Below are 22756 nucleotides of genomic sequence, written 5' to 3'. Positions count from 1 at the left end.
CAGGTATCAAGATTTATCTGGATTATCCAGATTTGATGTCTAATCTCTCAGATAAATTATGCAGATTTTTCTAGATTTTGGGGCCCTTTACAAACGAGGTGAGTAACCTGCCTCGCCTCCACTCACAGACGAGACGAGAACAAAATGTTATACTGGGAAACGCGAGTGGAACTCGGCTGGTGACCGCTGAGTCGAGCAGTTTCGCAGACGAGCTACTCTTCCAAAATATAGCCGACTCACCATCTGTAATACCACAATTGGTCAGGCGAGCCGCTCGCTTCGTCTTTTGTAATAGGCTCCTTTATGTCCTTTATCCCGAACAACGATTATCACCTTAAACTTTGCAATTTCGCGTCTTAAAATGTAACTTTTAGAATTTTATCGGAAAAAAATGTCCATTTGTCACACGAAATGATTTTTTTTTCTCAACTTAGGCTGATACAAATTTCGAATTCTTTTTATGTCCAAGGTTTTCAAAGTTAGCAAAGGGTGTGGCAAAAAATAAATAACACCGAGACGAAAAAAAAAGAAATATCTTTGATCAAAGTTTGTGTGCAAGTTATGACGTTTGTAACTTGAACTCAAATAAATGTTGAAAAATAACACTTTATTATTATAAGTATTTATTCCGCTTGCCTTCCGACGACACTTTCGCTGTCACCTGAATTGTTTGTTGCTAAATTAAGCATTTATGCTGTCGGAAAACCAATGAAATGAACATAACGGATTGAGCTTTTTTTTTCTTCCCCTTCCAATATTCAAGGTTTTTGAAGGGAGGGGTGACATAAAATGAAAATAAAATTTGTAACGGCCTTATTTTTTTATTTTCACCAGATAGCGACGAAATCGAACTAGCAACACTTTTGTTTTCAAGAAATCAAAAAACAGTACTGAGTAATTTTCAACAATTTCAAATATCTGGCAACATGAATGTTACTGTGAAAAAACTTATTGAACGAAATTGCATGTCTTATAAAAATCAGGACAAATGCTAGAAAATGAAAAATAAATCAGGATGCCCCGATAGGATCTCAATATCAGGACATGCCCTACTAAATCAGGACGGATGGTATCTCTAGTCATACGATCAACTGTGACTAGAAACTATTGCCAGAGTGTACCAGCGCCCGTGTGGCGGCACCTTTATCTCGGTGGAGTTATGTAAATGCAAATCACCAGAGGAAGCGTTACCAACTACGCTCGGCCAATGCCCAAAATGATAGATTAATAACAATTGGCAATCAGCGAAGGAAAAAAATCACCTCTAGCGATTAATGAATAGACATAAAACAAGCCTAAGATGCGTTGAAATCGTCGTCAGTATGCGAAAAACAAAGTATCGGTGCTGGTGCATCCTCTTTGCTTTCCTCTTTACGATGTATTTCTATTCATTAGTGTACACCACAACACGTGGTTCTCAATGTGCACAACTCGGTATATGAAGTTATTCGTCTCTGTTACACAGAGGGATCAGAACTTGTTATATCCTTATTCATTTGACTCATGAATATGATTTTTTGTCAGAAAAAGAAAGAAAATGACAGTGTATGCCCTCCTACTCTCGCTTAAACTCAACCGCTGCCGAAGTAGTCCCTTCCCCCACACATTCCCTCTCACCGCACCCAACCACTGCTGCTGTTCAGGCGACATGATATTCTCCTGTTGCTATCCTTTCTTCCCCTAACTACCGGCCTATGGAGAGACAAACGCAACGATCGAATCGCTTCTCAGAGCTGATGTAGTCTAGTCATGTGTTTGTTTTCTCCCAGAAACCTATGAACCATATCATCATTTCATTATGGGTTGAGAGGATTCAAGTTTAGTCCCGGCCTGTACACTTCGTGAAGTGCACAAGTGATGAATAAACGACGATTGCATCATATTCGTTTCGTTTCCATCACTGTAATGGCAATCAATCACCCAAAGTACAGAAAAAGAGTTGTCATAACATATGGGGCTTATTCCGGATGTCACCTCCCGGTGAGAACGAAGTGAAAAAATCTCACGGTGAAAAAAAAGCGTGCAAATCAAATGGGAATCACTTTCACCGTGCCTATTACGGTTGTCATCTCACCGTGAAGTGACTCCCGTAATAAGCCCCATAGTGTTTTAGGTACACTTTGTTCAACTGATATATAGGTTGATTGTTTTTAATGCATTTAATTCACTGTTTGAGTCGAGCTGCATTCTTTTGCAAATAGCCGACGTTGTATTCCCAGTTACAGTGTTAATGAACAAACTTATACAAAACGAAACAAAAAATAATTTTAAACCTATATGCAATCTATAATTCAACGATTTAAGGATTATGAACTATTTATTTTTTAAGTAAAGGATTTTTAAGCAAATGAGAAAAAGTCATTTGGGGTTTTCCACAAACATTTTCAACCCAATTCCAGAACCTACTTGTGAGAAAAACCAGCATTCTGAAACAAATCCTAACATTTCATTACGTATTGCAAAATTTTGGGCCCAGCAGGTAAAAACAATAGTACAGTTTTAGAATGCTTGATTTAACCTTCTTTCGTGATGTATTTCATACCTGCGGAATCCTGAAAAGGCGTAGAAGATTGGCCACTTGAATGGATGTAACAGATGAAGCTGCACCCACAACACCTGATATAACTTTTTTCTTGTGGCCTTTACTGCAATTGTTGTAGTCAGTTGCATCATCGATATTGCTGATTGATCCTTTTATAAAGTCAACAGCCATTTCAAGGCCATAAGTATCCTTATCGCAATCGTCCAAAATGTGCGCTCCAATCGTTACATTAGGTACCAGATTATCCATGTTGATTTTATCCAACGTGTATAACATTGTTTCTAATGCTTGTATACCACCTTGTGGCATAATAGGTCCACATGTAACAGAATCTTCTCTAGAATGCACCATCATTAGTCCCCCTAGAATTAGATCACCTTCTACGACCGCCTCTCTCTTAACGGGCCAATGGATAGCATGAGAAGATTTGGTGTTATTGCGGTCCTCTTTTATAGGACTATGACGAATAAAGTAACGATTTTTGTAGAATTGCTGATTACCATGCCTTTTGTGCTTTAAAGTGAATGTACTTTGGCACAAATCTTTTGTATTGTACCTGTTGCTTCTGTTACTATTTCTTTCGATAAATTTAATTTCATTGCCACAATTGTCCACACTGTAATAGTGATAATTCTGGTGGTTTCTAATAATCTCATGGTGTTGCATGTCCCGTCCTTCGGTATGGAATACTACTTTAACCAAACAAAAGATAAATTCAATGTTGAAGATCAGTATCAATTGCTTCATTTTATGGTTCATTGTAAATGTTCAGCTCAGCATCGTTGTAGTAAGATAGATTCTGAAAAAAAAAACGTGACGGTTGAGTAACACACGGAAGCTCCACCCGGCTAGTACGAAAAATGTGTTAGGATATTAAAGTGAATCTTATCTTCAGGTTGACGATGGGTTAAATGTATGCGAAACTCAAATGAACAGATTTCTCGGTCCTACTTTCAAAAATCTACTAGCCTGAATAAGTACTATCAGAGAGACACGCGTTCATCTTATTTTTAAAGGATGTGTAAAAACTTGCAACCGTCATTTAACCGTAAGTGGTAATGCTCTTGTTATATGGCGCTCGCATCACTAAAGCATGTATTACACTCTGTGTCCAATGGTCAAATATTTGACCTTCTGACATAATGGTCAAATTTTTTGACATCATGGTTGCTGTTTGCCCGTGTTTGCCTCATTTTTAAATTGCCGCTTATTTGAGCCTTAACAAACTAAGCACTGATAAAATATCGATACGGCAATATTTATGCAGAGCAGCTAGGGCACTGTTTTTTTCGGACTACACCCGCATATTTTCAGGCTTAGGTAGTTTAATTTGGGACTACATTACACCGCACATAGGAGTACGTAGAACAAAAACTTGGCTAAAATAATTTTAATGAGTTTTCAGACAGCAAATGTGTTTTAAAGTGGTTTTATCTCTATTAAGCTTTATATTTAGACATAAAAACTTATTATTAACAAGTTTTCGTTACGTTGAATCACCTAGCAGTGATATATCAACTTTCCTGTGCTATTACTCTGAAATTCGTTTTAAAGCGTCATTTAAATCTGATATGGATATGTTAGAAACCTCAGTGCTCCCAGTAGATCATTGAGTCATGGGAACTGCCTAACTCAACTCATCCAATGGTACATTTTATCTCAGCATTTGCGTTTTGCGTCTCTTGCTTCGATCACTGCAATCAATTCTTTGCTTGGACGACATGAATGTGAAGCTTCCGATCAACATTACAATTTTATGGTAAAGCTATACCAATTTTGTCATATTTCGAAACTGTAAATTTTATTTAAACTAACTTTTGAGGCCGCTTCGTTGATATCTTAAGGTTGAGTGCTTCTTGAATAAAGTGACCAGACAGTTAGGGCTTAAGCGCGGGACACCAATTCAATTCTTAGACGAGGGGGAGAGGGTTGTGTGGTTTGGTTTGAATACTTTTCTTCGAGATGATCATTGGTGGATTTTAATGTCACTCGATCCGAGCGAAATTTTGGGGGAGGAACGGTTATGGCATGGGGAGGTGATGACATTCAAAATCCAAATAGTTTTGAAAGAAAAATCTATGAAAAACATGGTGCGTCTAAACGAACGCATGTCACTGTAGTAGGGTGGCAATGACTTGACTTGTATGGGAAAAATTTGATGTTTGAATTTCGTTGTGCAGTAAGATTCAAAAGATTCGTATGAACAATTTTCTTGAACAATTTTCTCATACAACACAATTGGACTTCGAAAAGTTATGCCTCAAAGCGGCCCAAGTTTCCCTATTTTAACTGATAAAGTTCATAAAATGTTCATTTCGATATCAAACTGTAATTGGGACGGTTGTCGCTATCGAATTTTTTAATGTCAAATGTTTTAAAAATGCAAAAACAGCAGGAACTGATGTTATCTAAAAAGTCGAAAAATTGACTTTCTGGGCTTTTTTCGAGGAAATTTTTGGGCTGGAAAACTCTCCGTTGGCCCAACTCGGGAATTTCTAAGTCCCACGAAGTCGTTTTATCAGGATAACACCAGATCCCGACGTTTCATGTATTTTTAAGACATTTGGCATTTAAAAGTTCGATACCGACAACCGTGCCACAGTGGAGCACTTTGAACATCAAACCTGGTCAGAATTATTTTGAAGGTTTTCGGACTAAAAATGTATCATGAATCGAAAATATTGTATAATTATTAGTTGTGACTGAAAATTTTCATGGAATAATTCATCTTTGATTAATTTGTTACTATTCAGATGATGTAGGGTAGGAAACGGCTTAAGCAGTAGCGCCTATTTTAATCAGTCGAAGAAAACAGGCCTCAAACTCTTGCATTTTGATCAATATCGACAATTTCAATTATGGAAACGAAAACTTTGATTGTCTAGCTGTCTCACGAATATAAGAAATACCGTTAATCACAAAGAAATCAGTGAACTATTGCAATCGAAACAAATCGATCTATATTGCAGCCATTCAGGAGCCACTCGGGTGCTGAAAAAAACGCCTGCAAAACAGATGAAAACTGCTTAAAATAGGTTCGGGGTGATTGGAATAGTGTCCCTCGAATAGTAACTTTGATTGATGATTGTTAAAGTTTGCTAACTTAGTTTTACAATCTGAAAACAAGTTCTGACAGAGAAAACGATAGAAAACAGATTGATATACTACTGTTTGAGTTTCACCCAACACATTTCGAGTATTTCGTCTGAATACACGGGCGGTTCCTAAAGCTGCTTAGAATATGTTCCCTACATAAACATAAAAAAAAAACATACCCTAGTTCAGATTCAATGTAATTTTTTTTGTCGACAATGAATGACTGAACCATTATGAATGAAACATAACTATTATTCGCTCATTAATCAATCTGAGTACTAAAAAAAGTCTGAAGAGTCCCTAGTTTGATCATCATTGTCCGTGTACGAACATTTCACTCGCAACATTTGCATTGCTTCAGACGAAAAAGAATGGCCGTTTTTTTTTTTTGGATTTTGGCCTAGAGCTCATAATCAAAGGATCCAAATCCATTAGCAACCTGTTGAAAATGTCTCAAAACACTCATTTATTTCATAAAACATAAAACACCACGTTGCACTTGATTGTTTTGAAAAACAGTGAACAGTACAGGAGCATCGAATGCATCAACAGACAACTAAAATTTTATCGATTTCAACCAGCTGTAGCAAAGGTTAACAATACTTCTGGACGCTCATGACCTTTCAAAAGATTCAGTAGGTATCACACTTCATAATAAGACCATGCAGATCATGGTTAATAAACTTTTGCTTTTTTGACTTTTGATCAGATTTTACTTGAAGGACTCCTATATGCGTCTCATAGAAAATATGAGACATCTGGTGGTTCAATATTTTGAAACCGCGGAACTTTTCAAAGGCGCGTATTACACTTAAGATGAACGCGGGACATTTCGCGGGACGTTTTTCTACGCGGGACTGTCCCGCGAAATGCGGGACGTCTGGTCACTTTATTCTTGAAGGACATTTGGGTTTTTTTGTAAGATTTGGACCACTCGATCATTGTTTTGGTCTTTTGTGGTAACATTTTAGGGTTTTTTCAAGTTTTTTTTCCAGAAACAGAAACTTTTTATAACTTGAATGTTCGTAGCATTGCGCAATCAACCCGAATAGGGTATTTCTCGGCAAGTTATCACACAATCTGAAGAAACTAAATTTACAATCGAAACCATGATAAATGCGCTCATTCAATAAAAAAATATTCAGAAAATCTGGACGTTCCAGCTTCGCATTGATCGTAATCACGTATGGGTGAACATGGGGCAGATTTTCTTTCTGGTACTTATTCAGAAACACATAACCTTTCCAATGGTGGGTGGATTTTTGCTGGGACTTGCTGGGAACCCAAACAAAAATCATTTTTTGTAAAAAAATTGTTAATCAAAAGAAACTGAAAAACACGTGAATGGCAAGGCCTTGTTTTGAAGAAGTTTTTTCAACGTATACAACACATTTCCGAATAAATTTACTTAAAATACTTTTGTTTTTACCGCCCATATTAAATTTACGTTCAAGATTCACTTTAAAGTTATGATAACATGAGTGGAAGTCTATATTATTCGTAAAACAGTTTGTGACTTATTCATGGGCTATAACTAATAACGAGGTTATGATAGTTACTGTCGTTAGTGAACAACTCAGATAATTTCAAGCTGGCTTGCATACAATGTAGTAAGTATCAGAGAATGCAAAAAGGATCAATAGCTCCAATACTCCTATGTGCACCGTCTGGATAAAAACATTTTTTCTAAGTCTAAGTCACGCCATCCCGCTAACGTAATACGCATACGAGTTCAAGCGCAAAACCGAAACTTTCGTAATTTTTTACAGAGTGGAAGTTTGGTATCAATATTGCGGCAGCAGACCGTAAGAACTTGGAAGAGCTAGATTTTAGAGACTTGCTAGTTGAAGCCCGTTCTTACTTTCCTGCAACTGAGAAAGCAAATAAAATTGCACTTGCTTTACCTTGTAAAACATGCACGATCGAACGCTCGTTCAGCACATTACGGCGAGTGAAAACCTGGCTGAGGTCAACAATGGTTGAACAGCGGCACTTGAAATGGCCCGGTGTTAGATTCTGGAACTAAAAATCTTCACAGGCTCGATTGACGTTGCCGCCGTAGCTGATAATATCTTCAGATTCGCATTTCACTACGTTGACGTTTGATGCTCGAAGATTTCATTGAAAATCTTGACTGTGTCTTCAATCTTCATGTTCTTGGGAAGCTTTGGTAGGATGTAGTTGATATAGCGGCTGTGCGAATGGGTGTCCAGCTTCCGGAGAAGTAGACGTACCTTCGCTGCATCATTCAGCTGGCCTGCATCGTTCTCGAAGAGGTCCGGTAGCGGTTAAACCAGCTTCCGAACGTAACTTCGTTTTCTTCGTCGAAGACAAACTCGGTGATGTTCGATGAGAGGGACTCCAAAATCTGCTGATACTGAGGCTGCCGCTACAGGGTCGCCATCTGCTGAAAAATTTGGGCTATCTTGAGAATCATATCTTGAATTCCCGGTTGCGGCTGCCGATCAACTCTATCTTCTGCCATGTTCGTGGATTCTTGAGATCCTCGTCGCCAAAATGATATGTCCGAAGATAAATTAACTTAAGAGTTTTTACTAAATAACTGAATAACATCTATTTATATTCGAGGTTGGACAAAGAATATTCAAATTTTCCACTCTGATGTCAAGGACAACTTTTCACTGTTTGCCTTGATGTAACAACCACTAAACACTAGTATTTATTTCTATTTTTCAAAATGCCATTTTTTACCTCTAAAATTTTGCAGAGCTTGCCCCCCCCCCCCGCGTATTTGAAATTCTGGCTACGCCCATGCATACAAGTACATACAAAAAAGATTTCGTCATGATAAGCTTGATACATATTTGGACCACTTTTAAATAAATTATATTTTTATTTTTATTTGGAGATCTGATAAGACATCATATTTGTCCAAACACTACATAATTTACACACACAAGTGCAAAATAAGAATGAGAGTATTACCAAAATCGGTTGCATCGGATTGATTCATAAACATTCAGGTGCATATGAAGCTGTTTCAAATTCAGTTAAATAAATGTTCATGTGGTGAAATCATACAATACAGATTAGATATTTTATCACCAGTTGCCACCTCCCCGGATTCCACCCGAAGTCTCCGGATCTGGAAGCTAATTCCCAGTTCTCCACAATTTTTCTCCGGGTCAGCGAAATTAGTTTCAATCCACGCTGAGTAGGGTTTATGTACGTGAAAAACAACAATCATTTTTTCGAATTTAGATACAGCAGATCGATTAAAAAAAGCAAAGCCTTGGCGCTACATTCCGATTCGGAACTCGACCTTCTGTTTTATTATACACAGACTCCGCAGCCAACTGTTAAGTGTACAGGACGATTGCGGGGCCAGCGCTACGATCCTACTAACACTAACAGTCTCTCCCGAGCCGAGACTCGAACCTACGACAACTGACTTGTTAGGCCAGCATCGTACCTCGAGACCAGCTGGGAGGGGCAGATCGATTAAATTTACTAAATTTCGTCGAAAGGTTTCGCAAACAGATTAACGAGCTTGAACAGCTGTTGAAAATTTTCCTGAGATAAATGAAATGTAATGAAAGTTGTTTATATTTTGGACCCATGTGCTTCTGAATTTATTATGTATATAAATATTTTTGAAAATATTCAATAATTTTGCTGGAGTATATTTTTTTAGTATATATTTCTAAAGGGTGAAGGCTAACTTTATTCGGGTAATTATTATATGTTAACTGAAGGCTATAGTGCAATTCAAATGCGGTGTGAATAAAATTTCAAAACCTGGTTTAGATTTTTTACAAGCCAGCACAATACACACATACACATTGAAAATAAAAAATCGAGCAAATAAATTTGCGTAAAACTGCATTATGAGTTTGTTTGCTCATGAGTGAGTTCTTTGCTCACGTTTCTATTTCTATATTTAATTCAATTTAATTTTATCGTTAAGTCTTCAGTATAATACAGGACAGACAAATATATTCTGCTTTTATTTGAAATATGGCCTAATTAATATATTTTGTTCAAAGAGCCTCTAACATACGATAATAATTTACTTTATAATAATAAAGTCTATACAGCCCCAAAATTATCTGCTGAAACACGTTGTAATTTACTACTCAACAATCTGTCAAACACAAACTATATATAAACCAATCAAAGATGTTTAAGATGCTGTATTATTATTTTATTCATATTTCAAATTATCTGATAACGTACATTATTACCCCATTCCACGGTATGTAGTTGTGCTATTCTACCATTCGCTGCAATCTGAAGTAATTGTTAGCGGGCTTCGAAAGATTTAAAAGATTTACACTTGTATGATTGAATTCTGAATTTGACTTCAAAATAGAGAAGGAACCTTAGACAAATAATTACCTAGATATCCTTTGTCGTATGCACATATATTAAACTTAACACATTTTAACGACAATTTTATCTTGGAGTCGTTGTTTCGCTTAAACAGTTACTAACTAGAACGAGCTTTAAACATTTAAATCTAACAAACTCGCTGAAAATTTCCAAATTCGCACTTGTAAGACAGAAAATTTGCTGAAAATTTGAGAACTGATAAGACTGATCACCTCCCAGTTTGAATGTTCTTATCATCGCTGTCAATACATAAGAGCGTTCACAATATGGAATGCTTTTATCCTATATGTAAACACTAATACAACATAAACACGCAGGACGCATGCTCAGGAAAACTCTGTACCGTGTATACAGCTATATTTTATCAGACGCAGCATCTCATATTTGATCCTTTGAGCAACATCTTCCTTGCAAACTGTATTGTAATATTATAATCTAACTGCAAACTGTATTGTTATATTATAATCTAAACTATCGTTTTGGTTCTCCATGATATGCTTCAGTAGTCAAAAACCATACACTCAAAGACACGATATTCTTCTTTTCCAAAAGCATATGCATAAAATGCACAAAAGTTCGTCCACATTAGATACACCTTCTTATCACTAAGTGCGTGACACTCACACTAATATTCATTGAATACATATCTTTATCCTTAACATTTACGATCATAATATGCGCTTTTTCACCTTGTTTTTTATACCACGCATTATAAAAAATGATACAAATCTAGTTTTTGTGTAGTCTGTATGAACATAAATACGTTTAATGTAACATTTCATGACGCGATGCAGCACAAATGCCTTCAATACTAATATCTTTTTTGTAAACGCATTTCGCCTGCAACCTTTTGTTTTATATCGTTTTAAAAGAACAATTTCAGTCCAAAACGTGAAAAAGCATTCTGCCACTTTTAAATCATTGCAGACAAATTGGTCCACAGTATTATTTACCTACTGGATTTACTGGACATGACATTCTCGTAGAGGCTTGTACTCTTGTAGGGCTCAGAAATCTATTTTCAAGCAGATTTAGTTTTTGAAAAGCTCTTATCCATAACATTTCACCAAAACACGGTAGAATACATGTTTTACCCCTTCGCTCTGCAGGCAAGCTTTGTTCTCTTTTTTCATTTCTTTTCATTTTATCATTTAAATATTTCTCCTCTGGAAGATTTTTATTTAAGTAACGCAAGCAACGTAGGTATGATCTGAAGGAATACACTTAACAAAAGTTTTCAACTTTCAACATTTTATTTCTTCTATTTAACTTCATATTTTCGTCGTGTGAATTTTGATATTGTTACAATATTCTAAAGGATTTAAACTGGTTATTTTTGTGATTATTGTCGTTATCTAGATACTACAAACTCTACAAGAGAGATTGACGCAAGCCGGACACCTAAAACGTGGAGAACGGCAATGTCAAGGTCGGTGAGGAGGCGAAGACTACTAATGAGGGACACAGTGAGACAGTCAAATCCCTGAAGGAGAGCAAAATGCGGTAGATGCGATCATGGCTGGTACTAAAACAGCACAGGTAGCACTCCGGCGTGGGAGAATTGGCATCCACTGCTGTGTAATGGTCACGCTTAACGTAAAAAATACATGCAATAGCAACAGTTGGTACTCCACAGCCCATTTGCCTCGGAACCCCAAGTACACCTGAATGTCACTATACACGAAAAACTACTTTTAGAATCGTGTGCTCCTCAATAACACAGCGAAGGATCAGAAATGTGTTCCAATCTCTAGTCCCGCAAGGTGCCATTCTGGGCCCGATGTTGGAGAATGTCGTGTATGACGAGGTGTTGCAGCTAAACTTGCTTGAAGAAGAGAGTGTTTGTTACTGAGGACTGCTTTGCCCCTGTTTGCATAGTTGACGTAAGAACCAAAATGCATTTTTTCGTTGATTCAGCTTACTTTCCCTAAGATACATAAACTACAAATAAGAAGAAAACTATTTTGTTCTAAAATTTCTGAAAAATGTTGGAAAAACGTTTTGGCGTAACTGCCAATTGGTTGCAAAAACTGGCGTCACTCCATACAAGGTGCAATTGTCTATGTTAAGTCGTTTTACTCGACTGTCTAACTACTGTCTGTTTGCCTAAGTTAAGTCGTTTAATTCGACAAATATTCCATGGAAAGGGAAAAAGGGGATTTAATTCTTGTATTGAATTTTAATATTTGTACAAACACTCAGCCTCAGGAAGGTCTAAAGTCACCGTCTCCTTTCCCCCTACTAGTGGATATTTGCATCAGATGAAATAATTAAAACGTGTGTGTGTATATTACGGTGGGTAAATTTAATCGGTTCGCCAGAACGTTTTTATGGTTCTATTTGGGGCCCCAAACAATCCTGACACTGACAGTGGATTGATCGATAGCTCTCTAGGAAGAAACATGCGAAAAAGTTGTCCTATACTAATTTTCATACAAATTCATGTACATGCATATGTAATGCACCAATCAGAGGCATGAGTAATCCATATTCGGCAGGTTTAGCATTATCTGGGGGCCTAAATTGAATAAAGAAAAATTTGTTCTGGCTAAGTGCTGTCAAGTTTGCATTTTTCCTTGTAACGATTACCCACCTTAGCGTAAATGTAAGTTTTTGTGCATGTGTTTGTGTGTGTATGTGTGTGTGTTTGTAAGTGTGTTTGTGCATATTTGTCTAATTGAAACTGCCGATGGACAATAACCGACGTTTGACCGAAACACGATACTCTGCGAGGCCTAATACTTTTTCGAGTTTTTACGCCAAGCTATGCGAACAATCTGCGGAAAAATGCATGTTTATTCGCATAAACTGGCGTAGTGGTTTTTCTGGATTAATTACCATGGGCAGACTCGTATAATCCATGGGGCCTCTATTCAAATATCAATCTTCATAAAATTAACAGACTATTTTATTAAAATTGTATCTCAATATAATTATTTGGGTTAAAAAAACAAAAACGCGTTTTTCTCGCAATGATGTTTTTCTCGCAATGAAATATGTAAACAGGGGCAGTGCTGCACTCAACAAAATTGGACCTGGCGCATCATAAGACATTCAGAGCAGCAGGCGATGATCAGAGTCAGACACTGCACCATTGCACACTGGAAAAAAGAACCGAAAATAAAGCATTTCCTATGTAAACTTGGTCAACAAAACTGGTGATGGTTTCATCCAGCGCAGGGCATGGGGAAGGGTCTATATACCCAAAAGCACGCGAATCTAGGGTAAAAATGGCAAAATAAACTCTTTTCCGTTCCCCGCACAGGATGTAACTATCGCCAATCGATTTGTTGATCAATTTTACATAAATATTCTATATTCCGTTTTTCCCAGTGTGCATTGATTGACAGTTGGAGTGTAGCTGTCTTCCAGATTGTACTAGTCGTTTATAGTGAATGTATTAAATCAGTATTTCGTTAAGTTCATCCACTTTTTTTGACAACATTAGTAGCAAATTGTTCTTCACTCAATTTTGGCTGTTTTCCAGAAACCGGAAGTCGCCATTTCAGAATTCAAGGTCAATCCAATTACGAAAACACTCATAAAGGGTAGTATTTGGTCATTTTCGGCAATTTTGCAGAAACTGGAAGTAGAAGAATTTGAAAGAGAGTCCGGAGTCTATTGTTGGCTTCTGTGCATCATGACTTTCGGCTGTTGAGCTTGAGATTGATTGACAACCACTGGTTACCACTTCGTTTATGGCCAGGGTCGATCGGAATTGTACATCGAATTTAATTATTATTGCTTGGAATTACCTCTGGATTAGGCTGTCCCAAAAAAAAATCGATGTTTAAAAAGTCAAGGTGCTCAGCCCTAAATTGAAAGATAATGTTATTTATAGCATTTTTGTAGAACATTTAGACTTTCTAAAAAAATGTTTTCAGGTTGCCCAAACGTGATTTATGGAAAAATGACTTTTTTAAGCGACAAACCCACTTTAATGCACTTTTTTCAATCCTGTTCGATTCCTAAATGTTTCCATATTTTTTTTTATTTTTGTGGGGTTGTTTTTGAACATTTTGCATGGTTTGGTTCAGCATCGCATTCAATTATTTGACTCACAGAGCCCATTGAACATCACAAAAAAGTAAGAGGGTGGTATTCAAGACACGACCGCATGACGTTGACTACCGTATTCTTATATTCCATTAAAACAAATAGTGGAGGGAATTGCAACGCTTCTATTACAAAACTTCGAGGCATCAGAAGGTACCAGTTGCCGATTATTCTTGTTTACTGGTTAGTCCGTCAAGAATTCCAGACAATTTAGTAATTTGCAGTAGCCATGTACTACTAACAGCCACCAGCATTACGGGTTAAACCGGCACGATATAACCGGTACTATTTTGTCTTTCCTCCTTTCAGCTGCTAGCACCTAGCGTCCGTATGTAAACGGTACGGTTTAGTAATGAAACTGATGGGGTTTGATTGATTGATTTCTCTTGAAGGGACTTTAGCCCCAAACGGTCATTTGTCCCTCTGCTTTGCTTGAGGAGAAACAGTCTTTTATATAGCCCAATGACATATGCTGGATGATGGTAGCTTCTCAAACCTGGCGGTGCCAGACGCGCTATAAACATGCACACACGCGCTACAGACATGCCTACACGCCATTCGATATAGACGTTAGTCAACGTCAAAAATTCAAAACAACCTAAAGAAAAACGAACGAAACAAAAAAATTTACTGTTTCCTGTGCTATTTTGTTGCATCGCATGCATGCATGCTATCTCATCAGCGATGCTAATTAGACAGAATTTTCTGTAGATTAACCTACGGGAACGATCCTTTTCTACGATGATCCGAAGGTCAAATCTACTGAGACATGCGAGCCGCTTTTTTCGAAAACGGGAGCTTATAAAGTAAAAGCGTAATCGGCCTTCGGTATCTGCAGAAGTTGGTTTTTTCTAGGTTCAGTAAATGAAAATGAACGGTCCAATTGAATTGAACGTTTTCATCTTAAGGAATAAAGAATAAAAAAGAATTATGATTTTTACTTTTAATGAACTGGTATCGCGCAACGATACATGTAAGGTATCGATACCTTAGCCTCAATACTATCAGAATATCAGTATCTTCTCTTGATACAAGTATCGATGTTTAATGGTATCGCAACGTCTCTATACGGAACCAACCAATTCTTTATCGCAAAATGTGAATATCGTGTAGAAAGCATTGATTTATTTAATATCGATACAATATCGGCCAATGCTAAAACTCAACTGCTCAAATAAAAATTTCTTTGTAAAATTGGTAATGACAAGAATCCCCCCTTCTACAGGAATAATTTTGTATGGTAAATAAATACAGAAAAGGTACTAAATAAATGCTTTAACTCCTCTTTGAAGTGGTTGGTCGTCCTGAAAAGGACGGATTTTTTCTTTATAGCGGGGTCAATATGAAATTTAAGCCTTCTTTTCGGTCTTCTTGGGCAGCAGCACGGATTGAATGTTCGGCAAGACGCCTCTCTGGGCAATGGTAACACCGGACAAAAGTTTGTTCAACTCCTCGTCGTTACGGATGGCCAACTGCAGGTGACGCAGGATGATACGGGTCTTCTTGTTGTCACGAGCTGCATTTCCTGCCAATTCCAAAACTTCAGCAGCCAAATATTCCATTACTGCTGCCAAACACACGGGAGCACCAGCACCAACTCGTTTGGCATAGTTTCCTTTCCGCAGCAGACGGTGGATACGTCCTACTGGGAACTGCAGACTAGCTCGAGACGAACGGGACTTTGCCTTTCCCTTAACTTTGCCGCCTTTACCACGTCCAGACATGTTGCATTGCAACAGAGATTTACTTATCGTTGATTCTCAACTAAATAATAGCGTTCAACTGATGCCAAAAACAGACTATTTTGCCAACCACAGAGTAAAATTTTCTTATATACCCTATTGGATGAAGAAAAATGATGACAGGGGTGAACTACGCACGTAGTAGAATGCAAGAACTAGAAAATATTTGCAAGGTTTTTTTCCGCTAGCAGCAGCATTTTGTAAAACAGAGAATTCAATTAGCCGCTTCTGTAACAAAATTTCGAGGCATCAACAGGTGCCGGTTGCCGATTATATTCTAGTTTTCAGGTTAGTCCGTCCAGAATTCCAGCCATTTTAGTGTTTTGCAGTAACCATTTACTACTAAAAGCCACCAGCATTACGGGTGAAACCGGCACGAGATGACCGGTACTCTTTTGTCTTTCCTCCTTTCAGCTGCTAACACCTAGCGTCCGCATGTCACTGGTGCGGTTTTGGAATCAAAATGATGGGGCGACGGCCGCTGTAGGAAAATTAACACCAACAAAATGATGCATATTTGCAAGGTTTTTTCCGCTAGCAGCAGCATTTTGTAAAACAGAAAATTCAGTTAGCCGCTTCTGTAACAAAATTTCGAGGCACCAAAAGGTGCCAGTTGCTGATAATATTCTTGTTTTCTGGTTGCAGTAGCCATTAACTACTAACAGCCACCAGCATTACGGGTGAAACCGGCACGAGATAACCGGTACTACTTTGTCTTTCCTCCTTTCAGCTGCTAACACCTAGCGTCCGTATGTAATCGGTACGGTTTACTAATGAAACTGATGGGGTGAAATGTTCGAACAGTACAGTTCTTTTCGGTCTTCTTGGGTAGCAGCACGGCTTGAATGTTCGGCAAGACGCCTCCCTGGGCAATGGTAACACCGGACAAAAGTTTGTTCAACTCCTCGTCGTTACGGATGGCCAACTGCAGGTGACGCGGGATGATACGGGTCTTCTTGTTGTCACGAGCTGCATTTCCTGCCAATTCCAAAACTTCAGCAGAAAATATTCCATTACTGCTGCCAAACACACGGGAGCACCAGCACCAACTCGTTCGGCATAGTTTCCTTTCCGCAGAAGACGGTGGATACGTCCTACCGGGAACTGCAGACCAGCTCGAGACGAACGGGACTTTGCCTTTCCCTTAACTTTGCCGTCTTTACCACGTCCAGACGTGTTGCAACAGAGATTTACTTATCGTTGGTTCTCAACTAAATAACAGCATTCAACTGATGCCAAAAACAGACTATTTTGCCAACCACAGAGTAAAATTTTCTTATAAACCTTACTGGATGAAGAAAAATGATGAGAGGGTTGGGCTACGTACGTAGTAGAATGGAAGAACTAGAAAATATTTGCAAGGTTTTTTTCCGCTAGCAGCAGCATTTTGTAAAACAGAAAATTCAATTAGCCGCTTCTGTAACAAAATTTCGAGGCACCAAAAGTTGCCGGTTGCCGATTATATTCTTGTTTTCAGGTTAGTCCGTCGAGAATTCCAGCCATTTTAGTGTTTTGCAGTAGCCATTTACTACTAAAAGCCACCAGCATTACGGGTGAAACCGGCACGAGATGACCGGTACTCTTTTGTCTTTCCTCCTTCCAGCTACTAACACCTAGCGTCCGCATGTCACTGGTGCGGTTTTGGAATCAAAATGATGGGGCGCCGGCCGCTGTCGTAAAATCAACACCAACAAAAACATGCATATTTGCAAGGTTTTTTCCGCTAGCAGCAGCATTTTGTAAAACAGAAAATTCAAGGAACGCGAATAAACTTCGGAAACAGAAAGTGACAACAACAATAACAACAATTCAGATCGATTGTATCCGTTAGTGTCGACTGTGCTTGGGTAGAGAGGTAGTGATTGGCTGCGCGGTATGATTTAGACAATCGATATTGATTACCAATTTTTCAATAGTGTATCTCAAACAAAAGTTTGTTTTTGTTACATAAATTTAACCGTAAAAGAATTTCTGATCGATTGATGCCAAAACCTCGAAAACCTGATTATAAATGACTGAAAAATAAGCGCTCAAAACCTGACCACTTTTCCCTGGTTTTCCCTAGTTGAATTACTAGATTTTCAAATTCAGGTGCCTAACTTCGATATAGACGTTAGTCAACGTCAAAAGTGAATTTTTCTCATAATTTTCAGATAAAACCCTTCAAAACACATATAAAAAATTTTTTTGATCAAGAACTGAAATTTTTACTGCAAAGCGGGATTCAAGACAAAAATTTACATGAAAAAAAATCCTTGATATCTTATCGGGAGGGCTGAGATATTGGCGTTTTTACACGTGATGGAAAACTATGCATTTTGTCAAAAAGGCCACTAAAGCTCAATATCTCCATTGCAGTGTTTTATTTTGCCGTTTGTGCGTATAATTTCAAAATAGTGATTCAAATGATGATTATAGCCATGAGGTATGTTCGGAAGAGTTTCAGGATATTCAAAAATGCATCTTTTAATGTAGAAAGATGGGTGATCAATCCACCTATGAGTGAGATAAAAAATTTACTTCTTAATGAGAATAAGATAGACGCACTTTACCGAAGACATCATGTTTCTATCTCTTATATATTACGAGCAACATTGAGTTTTCAAATAGAAGGCATTAAAAATCAAAATTTTTCCGAATTTTTAAACCTTCTACTAAGTTATCAGCCATCTAAAAATGCATTTGTTTCCGGAACATTGTTATTTTTTATCTCCCAAAATAAAACAGTTATTTAACATGTTTGTTAAAATGCATAGTTTTCCATCACATATAAAAATGCCAATATCTCAGCTCCCCGATAAGATATCAAGTATCTTTTTGCATGTAAACTTTCGTCGTAAATCCCGCTTTGCAATGAAAATTTCAGTTCTTGATCAAAAATTTTTTTTCATCTGTGTTTAGTAGGGTTTTATCTGAAAATTACTGGAATTTATTTTTTTTTTGTGATGTTTAGTGGGCTCTGGGAGTCAAAAAACTGAATGCAACGCTGAACTAAACCATGCAAAATATTCAAAAACAACCCCTCAAAAATAAAAAAAATATATGGAAAAATTTAGTAATCGAACAGAATTGAAAAAAGTGCAAAATAGGGGGTTCGTATCTGAAAAAGCTTTTTCATAAATCACGTTTGGGCAACCTGAAAACAATTTTTTAGAAAGTCGAAATGTTCTACAAAAATTCTATAAATAACATTATCTTTCAATTTAGGGGATTTTTTTCGGGACACCCTACCCTGCATACTGATCAGTACCGATGCCTGCCGGTTCAGAACGTAGAACAATAAAAGAAAGGAGAAGGATGTTAGTCCAATTCTTGCTAATACTAGAAGCCGGATATACTCCTGCTCACTCCATAAGCATCATAGAAATGGATTTTTTGTGTTAGCATTTTACATACATGAACAAGTTTCGTTCACTTTTGAATATAAAACCTACAAAGCTTCATGCATCCAAAACCTTAAAATATGTAAAAAAATGCAAATATACATACAGGTCGGACACGATTATCCGGAGACTCGATTATCCGGAGACTCGATTATCCGGAAACTCGATTATCCGGAATTCGATTATCCGGAATTTTAGACTCGATTATCCGGAATTTTATTTTTTTGGTAACCGTTTTCAATTTTTATTCCGAAATTTCGCCTTTACCATGCATTCTGGCATATTTGTTACCATTTAAGTCACTTCCGGCATGTTTGGGACTTGTTCGAACTAAGTGAAAATAATCAATGTCCAATTTATTTTTTTTGCTTCTCAAGATTTTTTCCCTTTTTGCCTCGGAAATAACTTCTGATTACCCCACTGCATCATACAAGTAAAGTGAAGAAAAGAAATATTTATTTCATGTTCGTTAATCGCAAAATTTCAGTATTTTTTGTGTGATTCGATTATCCGGAAAACTCGTTTCTCCGGAATGAAAAAATTTACACAACCGATTCGATCAATATTATTATCAGATGAGCGGGCTACTTAAGGGTTAACTGATGAATTATGATTGAACAAGTGGTTTCAAAGTTTGGCTACCTTATACGTTCCCATTTCATTTGATTATAACCGAACTTAAGTAACCGTTATGTATTGAATTGTTAATAAAACAACGAAAGTCTACTATCTCAAAAACTATACTACACAACTTATTCGTACATTACTAGTGTCATACGAACGAGTCATCTCTCAAACTTTCAAATAACAAACTTCATAACAATTTGATATGTGGTTCTAAAGTTTTGGAAAGAAAAAAAATTCAAAGACTATTTAAAACTATATCTGCTTTGATCAATATGTATATGACCTCAACATGATTTAAATGTGGTATCTTACTATTTGAACGTTCACGGTATCGCTCGTGATTAAACTGTTCGAAATTAGGAGTCATTTCTTTTATTTCGCTATTTCTTGAGCACTAACAATACGTAAAAGTTCATATTTTATACTTCAATTACAACATCAATATTTTAGAACCCAAAGAGTGAATATACCTTCATTGGATTTTTTTTCGCCTCGAACAGTCATCGGGCGCGGACGCGTTTTCGCTTTTCGCTCCGCAATTAACTTGTATAGTATACATTTTTTTTGTTTTTTTTCACACCTTGACAACGTCGCGTGTTTTTGCTGACCGTGTCGTAACTCTTCCGCTTAGTGTATTAACGTAAATAACCATGCCGTGCGGTGTAAATTCGTGCAGCATAAACGACGACCGCTTTCTTTGGAAGTGCGAGTTCTGCAGTAGAACTAACCATGCTGCGTGTATCGGCGTACAATGACACCGCGAACTTTTCATCACATCTTATATGGCGCCAGTGTGTACGGAATGTCAAGAAATTCTCCGGAAGGAAGCTGACGTACGGAAGCTGCTTCATCAACAGGAGCAGCTTGTGGAGGCAATACATCGACAGACGGACGCCAATCATCGAATTGCCGCGGATATGAAAAAATTCTGCTTAGTGTCAGAATTGTTCGACAGTATTGAGCACCTGCTTAATGATGTCAAAGAAACTTTGTCAGCGATTAACAAAAGCAATCAAAACATGTTCAGTGCGGTCGGGCAGCACATAAAGTCGTGTGACAATAAATTGCACACGACATTGACCGGCATCAGCGAGTCGTTTTCAACGATGCCACAAAAAATACATAAATATTTTGACGAACGGCTCTCAAGCCTGACTAGCAATTTTATTAGTTCAATCGCAGAGGCTGAGTCATTGAAACCTCATACAAATAACGACTCAAAACTTACTGAAATACTCGAGGAGGTGAAATTTGTCTCAGGGACTGTCTCCAATCTTCAGGTGACCAACACATGCAGTACAAAACCTCAAAAAAATCTTCAGGAAGAACTAGCTGAAAAATCTTACTACCCGAAAGCGGACCACACATCTCCAGGATGGAGATTTCTGGGTAACAAATGGCAATGGAAGCAGGACTGGCCCACTTATGATGCCAAGCAACGGTCTCGAAGACTACAAGAAAAAGCTGCCGAAAAAGCCAAAAGAAACCGTAAAAAAAGAAAACAACAAATCACTCATACCAGTAAACAAAACAACCAGCACAGCGGTACGCAAAACTATCAACGTATCAACGCATCAGACAAAGAATTACTAGCCACAGCAAAAGTTCAATTCGCCGGGCCACCCTCATCAACCGACCATCCGATAGCTGCACTTTCTGCTCCAAAACTCATCAACTTCAGGAAAGGAGAAACTATCAACCCGTATCGACCTGAAAAAGGTACAACACAGAGCACTACTTCACAGTCAGAACCGGAAAATACTGCTCCGCTGCTAGATCCTATGCGTCCACCGATTGTCAGACTAACGGAGCAATCCGCTGCTGGTGACAAACGCTATCTGAAAGCACGGCTGTGTGATCACAAAATTATGGATACGGTACGAACTTTCCTTGCTTTCCTGCATGATCAGCCAATAACGGTATGCATTCGAGGAATCACCAAAATTAGTGCATCGGTGATTCTGGCAGCTGAAGGACTACCAACTGACTTAAACCTGCTACGTGAAATTTTCCTGGACGTACATGAAGAACTGGGAATATCACGCGATGACGCTTTAGCAGACCTGCAGTCTCATCGGACATCGTTATCCAGTGAACGGACACACCGCCTACAACAACTAAGAGAAAGCACCGACAAATTTTACAAACCGAGTTTTCGGAAATAACGACCCCTTTCGTTGAGAAAGAAGAAGACTTACAGGTAACACTCACCAACCCTCAAACATCGTCAACCACCATATCCCCAAAAATTTCTTCACCAACACAAAATGCGACTGAAATTTTGGTTTATTGTCAAAATTTCAATCGCATGAAAGGCCCAGCCAAAATGAAACAAATTTACAACAATCTTTTAGGCTCATCCTTTTCAGTCATAGTGGCGACTGAAACAAACTGGGATGAAAGTGTCAAAAGTGAAGAAATTTTTGGAAATATGTTTAATGTATTCAGGAATGACAGGAATCTTCAAGAATCCGAAAAGAAGTCAGGCGGAGGAGTCCTCATAGCGGTCTCTGTGAATTTTAATTCAGAAACTGTTGCTGCACCTAAATTCAAAGAATTCGAGCACATTTGGATAAAATCGCACATAGCAGGTGAAACACACGTATTCGCCTCTGTGTACTTTCCTCCACATAACGCTAATAAAATTACGTATGAAAAGTTTTTTAATTGCGCAGAAAAAATTTTATCTGAACTACCTCCAGAAGTGAAAGTTCACATCTATGGGGACTTCAATCAAAACACCGCTGACTTCATCTTGGACCCTGAAAACGAAAGCATCCTACTCCCAGTCGTTGGAGATAACATCACTTTGCACTCCATGTTTGACGAAATTGCTAAACTAGGTTTGAACCAGATTAACCATGTAAGAAACCGTGAAAATTGCTATTTGGACCTTCTCTTATCGAAGTCCTTGATTTCAAACTCGCGAACTATGCAAATAATAAAAACAAATTAAA

General features: G+C 37.8%; 2 protein-coding genes across 11 annotated transcripts in view; both read right to left on the bottom strand.

Annotated features, from left to right (window-relative positions):
- Positions 1 to 11078, bottom strand: part of LOC129725475 (metabotropic glutamate receptor 8-like) — an 89015-nt gene extending 77937 nt beyond the window's left edge. For 2 of the 10 annotated variants that reach the window (XM_055681372.1, XM_055681373.1), the window contains exons 1-2: positions 9998 to 10246; positions 2543 to 3341 (exon numbers count right to left, since the gene is read on the bottom strand). In XM_055681372.1, the coding sequence (XP_055537347.1) occupies positions 2543 to 3301 (759 nt within the window). In that variant the 5' untranslated portion in view covers positions 3302 to 3341; positions 9998 to 10246. Of the gene's footprint in view, positions 1 to 2542; positions 3342 to 7542; positions 7782 to 7872; positions 7893 to 9835; positions 9910 to 9997; positions 10248 to 10334; positions 10618 to 10944 lie in introns of those variants that run through there. The other 8 variants (XM_055681365.1, XM_055681367.1, XM_055681368.1 and 5 more) reach the window with 8 other exon arrangements.
- Positions 11079 to 15396: 4318 nt separating this feature from the next.
- LOC129720170 (histone H2A-like) lies at positions 15397 to 15771 on the bottom strand. Its single transcript, XM_055671606.1, has one exon. It carries the CDS (start codon positions 15769 to 15771, stop codon positions 15397 to 15399), a length of 375 nt encoding a protein of 124 aa, XP_055527581.1.
- Positions 15772 to 22756: the final 6985 nt, after the last annotated feature.

Source organism: Wyeomyia smithii, chromosome 2, assembly GCF_029784165.1.
Source record: "Wyeomyia smithii strain HCP4-BCI-WySm-NY-G18 chromosome 2, ASM2978416v1, whole genome shotgun sequence".
In the NCBI taxonomy this organism is placed as follows: domain Eukaryota; kingdom Metazoa; phylum Arthropoda; class Insecta; order Diptera; family Culicidae; genus Wyeomyia; species Wyeomyia smithii.
The sequence above is the reverse complement of the archived record's forward strand: the minus strand, read 5'-3'. Positions and strand labels throughout refer to the sequence as shown.

Excerpts from the sequence above, each read along its gene's own strand:
- LOC129720170 (XM_055671606.1), bottom strand. The coding sequence starts at position 15,771 with ATGTCTGGACGTGGTAAAGGCGGCAAAGTTAAGGGAAAGGCAAAGTCC.